Source organism: Bubalus kerabau, chromosome 11, assembly GCF_029407905.1.
Source record: "Bubalus kerabau isolate K-KA32 ecotype Philippines breed swamp buffalo chromosome 11, PCC_UOA_SB_1v2, whole genome shotgun sequence".
Taxonomy (NCBI): Eukaryota; Metazoa; Chordata; class Mammalia; order Artiodactyla; family Bovidae; genus Bubalus; species Bubalus kerabau.
In genome coordinates, this window is record NC_073634.1 from 70,794,514 (window position 1) to 70,806,907 (window position 12,394).

Here is a 12,394-nt window from a genome sequence, read left to right on the forward strand (position 1 = left end):
GCTCCTCCTGGCTGGCAGGGCTAGCTGTGTCTCATGCACTCTGTGTTACACCCACAGCCTCTCATTTCATGATCACAGCAACCCTACAGAGAAGGACATTTACTACAAACGAGGAAGCAGAGGCTCACGATGGTTAAACGACTACCTCAAAGCCAGATGGATAATTAGTGTAAGTGGAGGAACTTGAACCCAAGATCATTAGCTGCAAGTATTAGACTCTTGATGAAAATTCTTGCTCGTACAAAGGATTATCAATATCTTCTCTCATAACATTCTGACCTTTATTATCCCTTCCCAATGGAACCTTGTTTTGAGTAATTCAAGTCAGAAAGTGCTTCAACCCCATTTTGGGGTTGCTCAGATATGGGAATTTGGGGAGAATTTTTTTGAGCTCATAATTCACAAATAGTCAGTAGACAGCATTGTTACAATCCCCTCAGCCAGGACCCACACAGACCTGCCATTCTACCTCTGCTGGTGTGTTTGTTGGTTTATTCTGGAAGTAGTTGTTTTACACAGAAAATTACATAGAGACTTTTAACCATAGTAAGTTAAGAAAGATTGCTGGCTTGCTGATTCTGAGAAAATGAATTTAAAAATTAAGTGACATGCCTGAGTCACACAGCAAACTAGACCCTTCTAAGCCATGCTGACTCCTCTCTTTCCCGACACTGAGCAGCATATCATGCTGAAGACCTTGACACTGCTGACTTCTGGGGTTGGATAATTCTCTGTTGAGGGTAGGGGATCAAGTGCATGGTGGGATGTTTAGCAGTACCCCTGGCCCATACTCACTAGATGCCAGAATTACCCCGTCCTGTGACAATCAAAGGGGGCTTCCCCCGTGGCTCAGCATAAAGAATCCACCTGCAATGCAGGAGCCGCAGGAGATACGGGTTCGATCCCCAGGTCGGGAAGATTCCCTGGAGGAGGGCATGGCAACGCACTCCAGTATTCTTGCCTAGAGAATCCCCATGGACAGAGGAGCCTGGCGGGCTACAGTTCATAGGGTTGCAAAGAGTCAGACATGACCGAAGCGACTGAACATGCACCCACACATGTGACAAGCAAAAATATCTCCCGACATTGCTAATTGTCGCAGGGACGGGGTTGGGGGGGGGGTGGGCGGTGTGTGTAATCACCCTTGCTCCACTACTCTAGACCAGTGGTCTTCAGAGGTACAACAATCCACTGGGTTTAGAAAGAAAATATGAGAATATTTATAGTAACTGTCATCTTAAAAAACAAGATAAAAAAAAAAGACCTCATCTTTACTAATATTTAATACAAAATCCATCTCTAGCACTCCCATTGAGTCCAAATGGCATTCACACACCTCAGAGAGATACGACAGGATCCTGGGGGAAGAAGGAAGCCCCGCAGCAGAGGCTGAGATGCACCGTCCATACGCTTAGTTAAGTGCCTTTACTGATTACATTTGTTTTAAATGGATTAGCCCTCATAAAACAAACAAGGGGATTAAAAAGATTCCTGAGAGAAACCTTCAATAAAAGACAACACAAGCATACATAAGCAACAAGAGAATGCTCCGGGCGTCCTCTTCATTAGTCACACGACAATGCAGAAACAACCACAGTCTAATAAAATATGACAAGATGCACCCAACCTGACTGAGGTGATTTCAGGTATGGATCTGCATCCACTATCATAAGTGATGCACCTCATTTTAAGTATATACTGTGCCTTCAGAGTCCAGCCAACAATAGCAGGACATGACATAAATAGACAGACAGACATAAATGAAGGGACAGACTGTTTGTAAACCGACAGTGCTATTCTATTAAAAAAGTTTATGAGACTATTTTTCTAAACCAACACTGCCCACTACAACTTTGAGATGATGACATTTTCTGCATCTGTGCTGTTCAAAACTGTAGGCAGTAGCCACATGCAGCTACTAAGCAAGTGAAAAGTGGTCTGATGAATTAAATTTTTATTTTATTTCAGATAATTTAAATTTTAATAGCCACATGTGGCTAGCGGCTACTTTATTGGCCCACACAGTCCTGAACCACTAGTCCTGGACCGCACAGTCCTGGACCACTGTTGCCTCAAAACACCCAGCTCACAGTGAGCAGTGCATTTTTCCTGCTTTTGTATCTTTGGCCGTGTTATTCTTTCTGCCTAGAATGTTCTGTTGACCCTCTCCATCTAGCAATAAGTTCTTATTTTTGAAGACACATTTCAAGTATCACCCTTCGTTAGCTTTCCCTGACTTCTTTTCACCCAAAAATCAATGGTCCCCCATGTCTGTCCCCCTGGCCCTGTTCACCCTTTATCTTAGCATTTAGAGCTATTTGTTCGTGTGTCTGAAGTTCTGTGAGTGTGAGTTCCTCAAGGTAGAACCGTGTCTTATTTAATCACTGCATGATATCCAGCACAGAGTGGGTGCTCAGGGACGATTACTGAACCAACAAACCCAGGTCTCCCAATCGCCCCGCAGGGCTCCCACCACCACACCGAACACACCAGAAGATGGCTCCAGAAAAGGAGGCTCAAGGCTACGCTTTGCTACTTCAAGTGCTGGATGCTACTTCAATAGACAATTCCATTCCTATGATTATCACTGTTTGGCCCTGCAGATGCAGATGTCACAGAGATTTCTTAAGCATCCGTCCTTTGAAGAGGACAAGATGAAGGTGCACAGTCAGTCCCCTTTCTGAAGTGTCAACTTTCAAAGACGGCAAGTTAAAATGACTGCTCTGATGCAGGAGTGTGTTTTCATGTGTACTTTATTAGTATTTACTGAGCTTTTCTTGTATACTCTACCCGCAGTTTTAGCTTCTGAGGTATAAGTATAGCCTCCTCCCAGACCCTCCTACTCAGAACCCACGGGAAACTGATTCTCTCTCTTCACAACCTCTCATTAAGTGAGCCTGACTTTGTTAGAAAGACCAAAGGAAAGGCTTTGAGCATGCAATGGCTTATTCTGGATTTCATTTCTGAATTCTAGATTTGGCTATATTTAGCAAAGCTATAACCGTCATCATGCCTGAAGCCAGGAAGAAGACACCATTCACAAACCACCCCCTGAAAATCTGCAGTTGCCACTAAAAGACCAGACTTCCCAGCAGGCAAAGACATCTGAAGTGGGAGGGGTCAAATTGGTGATTGCGTCAAGAGAAGACCTCACAGGCTTCTAGCCACCTCCCAGCCTGCTACTGAAGCTCTCTGTGACCTGATTTCCTTTTCTTTTCTCTCCAACACACCTTCTGCTCTGGTCAAACATGATCCTTTTCTCCCCTGTCCATTCCTTCCTGTAACACTGGTCATCTCACTCCCCTACCTGCTTCAGCTTCAAGCTTCTTGCATCTATTTGAAGCTTCAGGACCTCTCTTCCTCAGACACCAGCCACCTCCTCACCCCACTACTGGCAAAGGGCTGAGGCATAGAAGGAAGCACTGCCTACTGGACAGCTAGGCAACAGTTACTCGGACGGCCCAGGGCCACTGGGGAAAGCGAGCAGCCAGCGCAGAAATGGAGAAATGGAAAAGAATTTCCTTCTACCTCATTGTGTCCTTCTTTCCTTGATTCTGGAAGGGAAACTTGTACCAACCAAAATGACACCACCAGACTAGCTGGTATTCCCAGAACTCACCACACTGTCTCCCCACCCCACACTTTCGCACATGCTATTCTTTCTGCTTGGAAAGGCTTGGGTAACCATCATTGGGAACCTCTGGGTAATTTACATTCCTGTTTAAATGACACTTCATCTGGAAACCCTCCACCCCAGGGCCTTTCTCCTTTATCATCTCATAACGTCTTTTTACCATCTACTCTATATCCAGGACCATGCTAAGTGCTGGACACTTATCTTACGATTATTCATTGGTTTATAGCAAACCTGTCAATCCTAAAGGAAATCAACCCTGAATAATCACTGGAAGAACTGGAGCTGAAGCTCCAATACTTTGACCACCTGATGCGAAGAGCTGACTCACTGGAAAAGACCCTGACGCTGGGAAAGACTGATGGCAGAAGAAGGGGACAAGAGAGGATGATATGGTTGGATGGCATTACCAACTCAATGGACATGAATTTAAGCAAACTCAGGAAAACAGAGGACAGGGACACCTCGCCTGCTGCAGTCCATGGGGTCACAAAGAGTAAGACATGACTTACTGACTGAACAACAACAATGAGCTCCTTAAGAGCCAGGCCCAAGTTCCATTCATCCTCTAGCTTTGGAATCTAATACAGCGCCTGATACAGAGAAGGCACTGACATTCCCTAAATGAACACATGCCTGCATCATTCTGATACTACTAATACATATTTCTGACATACACATATATAGATACACACACATTTGTTGGTTTAGCTGGTTTCAAATGTATTTTTTAAATGTCACTACTTTGCACTGTAAGTAGGAGAAACTGTCAATGTTTACTGCCACAGAGACTTAACTGGGTAGTTCTCATTAACCCTAGACCTGAATTCTTTTAGTGGAGGTCAAAATACTGTCCTGAGGGCCCCCTGGTCCACCTTATATAAACCCACGCAGTTCTGGAATGTTGTTTTGGACACAGCAGGTAGTCAACGTTTACCTGTGTCTGGAGCTTAGATGTAAAGCCTCATTTAGCCAAGGAGGTGTGATAAAAGCATAACTTCTCAGACCTCCTTGGGGCATTGCTCCACTTTTCCCATTGAGCTTGTTCTGGAAGCTTAAACCAGATCTTCCCTTGACATCCCATGCCCGTTACCTCAGACATGTTTTAGTATCTCATCATGGTATCTTCCCTGAGGAAGCTAGAAAAACAATATCCAGCCCTGAGCCAGCCAAGACAAAGCCAGATCCTCTGAACTGGTGATGGAGAGCCTTCACTTCCCCAGAAAACCCCCCTAGGACTAGTTAGTGAGACAGGGTGAGCAGGGCTGAAGCCACTGATCTTCTGCTCCAGCAGCTTGTCCTTGGGGTTCCTGTGACTCCCCCCGATAAAGGACAGACCAAACCCACATGAGAGAAAGAGGGATGGTCAGCGGGAATAGGTGGTAACAGGGTCTGTGCTTCAAGTCCACCACATCACCCCTCCCTGAACTACCCGGCCACTGCCCTGGGCACCTGATGTATGACTCTCGTCGGCCTGAGACACCCCTGGCTAGGATGGGTGGCTAGGTCAGCACCTGGAGCCTCAAAGGAGCATGGCTACCCCAAACATCTCTTGATCCCTTAAGGAGCCATGAGGCCTCTGCAAAGAACATTTGGCTCTGCCCACACACACTGGTGGGGGGGGGCGGGGGGGGGGCAGGCAGTGGGGTGGTGGAGGGGAGTAGCTGCAGTCAAGCTAGCCTTCACATTGCCTCTACTCCTCCTTAACTATCTGCCTATATGGCTGAAAAATAATAGCTCCCAAATATTGAACATCTGAAAAATGTTGAGTAATTTACATATGTCGCCTCATTTAATCTTCAAGACTGCTCCCTAGGGTGGTGGCTCTGCAACTTCAGCTTGCAGCAGAATCTCTCCAGGAACTTGTTAAAACCCCACAGCCACAGCCTCTGGGGTGAGGCCCGAATTTGCATTTCTAACAAGCTCCTGCACATGATGCTGATGCTCCTGACCCAGGTGCCACACTTTGACTACCACTGTCCGAGAGATCGAAGAGAGTCTGGAAATGTCTTACCCAAGGTTTCACAGCTGATCGAGAACAGATCCAGAATTTGAACCTGGATCTGCCTGATTCCTTGGAGAAGGTGATGGCACCCCACTCCAGTACTCTTGCCTGGAAAATCCCATGGATGGAGGAGCCTGGTAGGCTGCAGTCCACGGGGTTGCAAAGAGTCAGACACGACTGAGCGACTTTACTTTCAGTTTTCACTTTCATGCATTGGAGAAGGAAATGGCAACCCACTCCAGCGTTCTCGACTGGAGAATCCCAGGACGGGGGAGCCTGTTGGGCTGCCGTCTATGGGGTCGCACAGAGTCGGACGTGACTGAAGCAACTTAGCAGCTGCAGCAGCAGCTGCCTGATTCCTTGGGGGCTTCCCTGATAGCTCAGTTGGTAAAGAATCTACCTGCAATGCAGGAGACCGTGGTTCGATTCCTCGGTCGGGAAGATCCACTGGAGAAGGGACAGGCTACCCACTCTAGTATTGCCGGGCTTCCCTTGTGGTTCAGCTGATAAAGAATCCGCCTGCACTGCAGGAGACCTAGTTTCAATCCCTGGATTGGGAAGATCTCCTGGAGAAGGGCAAGGCTACCCACTCCAGTATTCTGGCCTGGAGAATTCCACGGACTGTATAGTCCATGGGCTCGCAAAGAGCTGGACACAACTAAGTGACTTTCACTTTCACTGCCTGATTCTACAGACGGCGCTGGTAAACACCTCACTGTAGGAGTGCAAGTCTGCCTTTGTCTTGTTTTCCTAAATTCACTGACAGCTCCTTAAAGGCAGGCATTACACTTTAAACCTCCCTATATCCTCCTTCTCAGACCCTAATAGTACCTTTGTACTTGGTGGGTACTTCACAGGTACTTTGTATACTGGCTCCTCCATAGCTATATACGTGTGTGTGTGTGTCACTCAGTCGTGTCTGACTCTTTGTGACCCCATGAACTGTAGCCTGCCAGGCTCCTCTGTCCATGGAACTCTCCAAGCAAGAATACTGGGGTTGGTTTCCATTTTCTCCTCCAGGGTATCTTCCTGACCCAGGGATCAAACTTTTGTCTCTTTATGCCTCCTGCAATGGCAGGAGGGTTCTTTACCACTAGCCCCACCTGGGAAGCCCAAATAGTAGTGCTCTTGCATTGGCTGGGCATCAAACCAGGGCCTCCTACATGGCAGGCAAGAATTCTACCACTGACCCACCAATGCTTAGCACCAATTCTCCAGGCAAGAATAATGGAGGGGGTGGCATGCCCTCCTCCAGGCAATCTTCCTGACCCAGGGATCAATCTCATGTCTCTTTCATCTCCTGCAATGACCGGCAGGTTCTTTACCACTAGTGCCACCTGGGAAGCCCAATTTATTTCTAAGAGCCACAAATTCAAATTCAATTAGAGTCAAAGAACATAAAGAGGGCAACACTGCCAAACCAAGTTTTCCACGGCCCTCCCTCTTGCTACTCTGAGTGTCTGTGCCGACACTGAACCTGGATAATTCCACCTCATCCTTCAGTCAGTCACTTCCTGCAGCAAGCAATTCTTGGCACTCTAAAACTGCACCCTAAGTTAATTTCCATGATGGCTCATATCGCTTGATTTTAACTGGCTGTTTTCCATCTCTCAAAGTAGTATGTAAATCCTAGCATCTAGTTTTAAATTATATTCCCCAGAACCTAGCACAGTGCCTGGTATATCGCGGACACTCTACCACTGTTTGTTGAATGAATGAATGAACACAGAGCTGCAAGCTCTCGGTTCCATTTAAAAATAAAAGGGCATGATGTACAGTTCTCAGGGATGAATTCTGGGGAAGAAAAGGGCAGCAGAGATGGAAAATTTGCCTTTTCTCTTCCCCATCAACTCAGACTCTGAGAAGTGGCACCACGAGACAACATCCTAGCTGAACAAAATGTTTCTGGGCTATAAGGTCAGCAGAGGCTGTTGACAGGGAAGGAAGGAGCTTGGTGCCCCCTCATACCTCCCAATTTCTCTCTCACAGACACACTTCTTCTCCATTTCTCCATCCCACTGCGGGCCAGGGCTCTGGCACAGGGATGAGACAGATCAGACTCAAGGGTGCAGAGCTGGCAGCGGGCACAGAAGCATATCCCATCCTGCACCAAAGTCTACAAGGAAGGATCCAAAGGGATAGTGACTCAGACCCCGGATCAAGTCCAGCTAGAGCAGCACTGAGAATGGAAAAGCGCGTCAATTTCATAAGGCCATCCACTGCCAGATGTTTTTTTTAAGACACTGTTTTTAAAGTAAAGACTTCAGCCATAACCCCAGAAAACTGGGCCCAGCTGAATCCCATGCTGATACAAGCTGAGAGCCTGACACAGCTTCTTCCTCCTCCAAGCCCACCAGCAGCAACACTCACCGTGACAGGCAGTTCCCAGGCCCGGGTCAGGACCTTTGCTCCAACCTTAGCTTGCAAAAAGGCTCCTTCCCCAGCAACTGAACTGTTCCCCCACCATGCTGCAGTAATACAGGCCTCCCCTTCCCCCATCCCTTGTCAGCCGATAAAACAACCTACAGCAGGTTGGCCCCATCCAATTAGTTTGAATAGCTTCATGCCAAGGAAATTGCTGCTTTTATTAAAAATAAAAGCACACTCGGCAGGCAATGGGCTGTGAAAAGTATGAGTCTGGCATAATTATGAAGGTCAAGGTTAAGGTTACCAAAAGAGACATGCAATAATTTCCAGAAAGCCTGGGGGATAAAGATATATACCTACATGTCTGTAGATACAGAGGAACACACATGTAGGGAATTTACATAGTAGATCTATATAACATCCTCTCCAACAGAGAAAAAGCAAAAATCAGATGCCACTCTCAAGTAATTCTTTTGGCAAAACACACACACCCCCCAAAATCAAAGGACAAAAATAGGAAGAAGAGGGGCCCACTGGACTGATTTCAAAATAACCACATTCATTCCATGTAATTTCTGTTATCCGAACTGTATCCTGGGGACCTGATTACAGTTAGGTCAGGAAACAAACCTAGTCAAACCCACCAAGAGCCTTGGCTCTTGGAAAAACACATTCTGACTCCCGGAAAACCCTCTCTTCCTTCTAAGCCCTGCTCAAGGGAGAGGGAAAGTTGGGTGGGAGGAGAAACCCCTCTTAAAGGTTCTCCAACCCCACCCTGCAGCCCTCACATCAGTATTTCAAGTTTTAGGAGGATCACAAGCCCCACACCCTACATCTGATGTGAAGCTTTGCACTTTCACACATACGTTTTTCTCTTCTGATCCTCACAATTCCATGAGGCAGGCAAGAACTGTCCCGTCAATATATATATATATTTTTTTAATAAAAGGCCACCGAGGTAAACAATTTCTGGCAAACTCCCCCCACCCCATAAAGCCCTGTCACTCTGAAATCCCCGTTTCAAATTTCTCAAGGACAAGGATTTACAGGGAGGGAGAAGGATGGGTCAACTGGGCAAAAGCCATTCATACATTCAACAACTGGAAACCAGAGTCTTGCTGCATCAGCACAAGATTTTAATTTACGGCGCACCGAAAGAGTCCCACCATACCTTCCGCCAGCACCTCGTCCACAGTGACCTGCTGTCGCCCAATGCCAAAGACCCTTCCGATGTAGCCGCTGCCCAGGCCCGAGGTGCTGCCCCCTCCTCCGCTGGAGCCGGAGCCCAGGCCAGAGCCACCCTGCTCTCGCCTGGAGTCGAAAAACTTCTTCATCATGCGAAAAGGAAGCAGGAAAGCAAAATACCGACGGTTTCTGGATTTTTTTTTTTTTTTTTTAAACAAGAGATCCAAGGAGATTTCTTCTCGGATTTCAGCTCGGAGAGGAGCCACCCGAATCCGGCCGTGGGGGTGGGGGCTGAGGGAGGATGCCTATAGGAATATGCGTGTCAATCGCGCGGAGGTCCCCTCCTCCTCAAGAGAGCGATTCGTGTAAGTTTAAACCTGCGATGACAGAGGGAGAGAGAGAGGATGAATCAGTAACACACTTAAAAATTCAACTGCTGAGTCCTAGGGGGAGCAGAAGCCACCATCCTGGGGAAACGCTTCATGAATTTTCCTAGAGATAAAAACCCCGGGGCTGAAAACGCATCCCCGGCCCCAGAACCCGGGACTCCCGTGCCCTGGGCTCTGAAAAAGGAGGAATTCGGGCCGCCTCGGGTAGCGCTGACCCAGCGGGCAATGCCTCCCCTCCTCCCCGGTCTCCCTGCCGCCCCGCGAGGCAGCATCCCGGCGGCACCCACTTGAGATGGCTCGGCGGCCGGCGCCCAGCTACCAGCCCCGCAACATTGTCACGGCCGCCGGGCCAGCCTGCGACGCGGAGAGGAGGCGGCGCTGCAGCGAGAGCCGGGGCCACATTCGGCGCCCGCCCGCCCGCCAGCTGATCCCCGGAGCGCCCGGCGGAGACTGACCCGCCGCCCCTCCCCCGCGCGCGCTCCCGCCCGGCTCCATCCACCCAACCAGGAAGTGAACCGCCGCCGGAAGTGCCTTCCCGAGCGGCAGGGCCAGGGGTGAGGCCCCTGGCGGCCTCCACTCTGTCACCAAGAATGAGAACGCGTTGTCGGAGAGAAGGGGAGTGGGGAAACGGGGTCTCCGTGCGGAGAGAGTTTTGGAAAAGAACGTTGATATTGCCCGACCCGTAGAGCACCATGGGAAAGGTAGTTCGCTGCAGCCTAGCGGCTGGACTACAACTCCCAGAATGCCCTGGAGGAGCGAGAGAGGCGGCTGCGGTGGCCTTCTCCGCCACGGAGGTGGTTAGCGGGGTGGTGCATTTGTGGGATTCGGTTATTTAAACACATCCGGTAAAGAAACTGCCAGGGACTAGGGTTTCCACCCTGCTACATGTTCCACCCTTCTGGAGCCATCTTATTTGTGACTTGACCTCCCTGCACAAGGGATTCTGGGGATTGTGGTTTCCAAACGGATCGAGGCTGACACCTGAAGGACGCCGCTTAGCCGCTTAGCCCCTAGCGGGTCCTGCGGGGCTTACCGACGTCACCTGGACTGAGGTGGAAGACCGAGGGCGATCGGGAAATTTTCGCTGGCCGTTGGTGCCTGGCCACACCTCAAAGCTAACCCTAACATAAATAAAACCAGAGCCCTTCCTCCTCCCAACTTCAAAAGCAGCTTTTGCTCACAGATGTTGAGAACAGGCTCAGCGGTCAGCTTTGAGCTAGGCACTGTGAAAACCCTTAATAAGACGGTGCCTTTTCAGGAAATTTGCAGGCGAGACTCAAACTGAGAAACTTAGAGAGCGTATGTGCGGAGCAAATCGTGGGCTACCAGGAGACCCAAACCCTTGGCTCGACCCCAAACTTCGGGGCTTGTCTGACGGTGATCCTTAATTCTTCCACCTTTTCTGATGCCGTGGTTTTGCCTGACCTTCATTTAACCCCCGCCCACACGAGAACTCTAGACTGACTGTTGTATCTTTCCTCTTCAATATTCCCGTTTTGATGCTTATTTTTACCCTGATAACGCCCGAGTGCGCAGAATGGAGGTGGACAGTGTGGTTTGCATCTGCCAAAGGCAGAAGATTTGGACCCTTCTTGGTACCCTTCTCCATCCCTAGATTTCCAGATAGATGATGCGGACAGTAGTGCCAAATCTTTTCCCATCCCCCCTCCCCAGATCCATGATTTTTCAAATCCTGAATATAAGTTCTTTCTCACCTCCACCTGCTCCCTATTTCTCAGACAGCCCTTTTGGCTTGTAAATTAGTCCTAGAATTTTTTCTGCAGGCATTTGAAGAGAGTAGAAAAGGGTGCTCCAGGGCGGGGCGACGGGAGGGTGGCTAGGTTAGGGGGATGGTGTTCTTGGTTTCTCTTAAGTGAAATTTAAATTTTAAATTGAACCGTGACTGAATTGACAGAGGTTTCTGCTGCTTCCTCTTCCTCCTCCTCCTCTTTTTTTCTCCTCCCTATTTTCTTTCTCCCTGTTGTCTTCCTCCTCTTTTTTGCTCATCGTGTTTCAAGTAGTATCATAGTTAAACTATCAGTTAAACTTCCTGTGTAGAGACAGCATCTTTTCTTCCGGAGGGAGTCGATGTTGTCACCTCAGTTCACAAATCTGCGCAGCCACCTCCAGGGCAGAACGCAGCACCTGCTAAGACAGTCCCTCGAAACAAACCCACGGGAGGCGTGTTCTCTGCACTTTCCTTAAAAGGCTAGATTTTTTCCCAAGGAAGTTTGGAATAGGTCTTGAAATAGATGGGAGAGCTAATTTGAATTAGATTCATTGACCTCCATCTTTCTCTGCACCTACTGATCTTGGCTTTTTTAAAGACCTGTTGGGTCCTAGAATCTGTTGCTATCTCAGTTTTTACTTTCCTAGACTTTCCTGTTAACCAGACTAGGCCAGAATTCAGCAGATCCCCAGTCTTACTTCTAAGATACAAAAATGTGTTTTTATCTTGTAGAATTAAGGTAGCTAACCTGTATTCACTGAGCGTTCATCTGGATGCTTTGATCAGAATCTGAGGGAAGAAGTTTCACAAAGAAGAAAAAGAAGGAAAAAACAGAAGACTAGATTTTTTTTGTCTTCCATTCTCTTGGAGACTAATGGCAGTTATACTGACAAAACCACAATTTTTAATGTTTTACATGTATTAAGTTAGTGAATTCTCATAACAACACTATGAAATAAGGTACTATTGTTAGTTTCACTTTATAGATGGGGCACTGAAGCATAGAGATAAGTGACTTGCCCAAAGTCACACAAATAGTAACTGGCAAAACCAGGACTCAAATCCAAATATTTTAGGTGCAGAAC

The 12,394-nt window shown here is 48.0% G+C and overlaps 1 protein-coding gene across 4 annotated transcripts in view; it reads right to left on the reverse strand.

Annotated features, from left to right (window-relative positions):
• Positions 1 to 12,030, reverse strand: part of AAK1 (AP2 associated kinase 1) — a 173,129-nt gene extending 161,099 nt beyond the window's left edge. For 3 of the 4 annotated variants that reach the window (XM_055540539.1, XM_055540541.1, XM_055540540.1), the window contains exons 1-2: positions 9,868 to 10,029; positions 9,178 to 9,568 (exon numbers count right to left, since the gene is read on the reverse strand). In XM_055540539.1, coding sequence (XP_055396514.1) covers positions 9,178 to 9,343 — 166 coding nt within the window. In that variant the 5' untranslated portion in view covers positions 9,344 to 9,568; positions 9,868 to 10,029. The other variant, XM_055540537.1, reaches the window with a different exon arrangement.
• Positions 12,031 to 12,394: the final 364 nt, after the last annotated feature.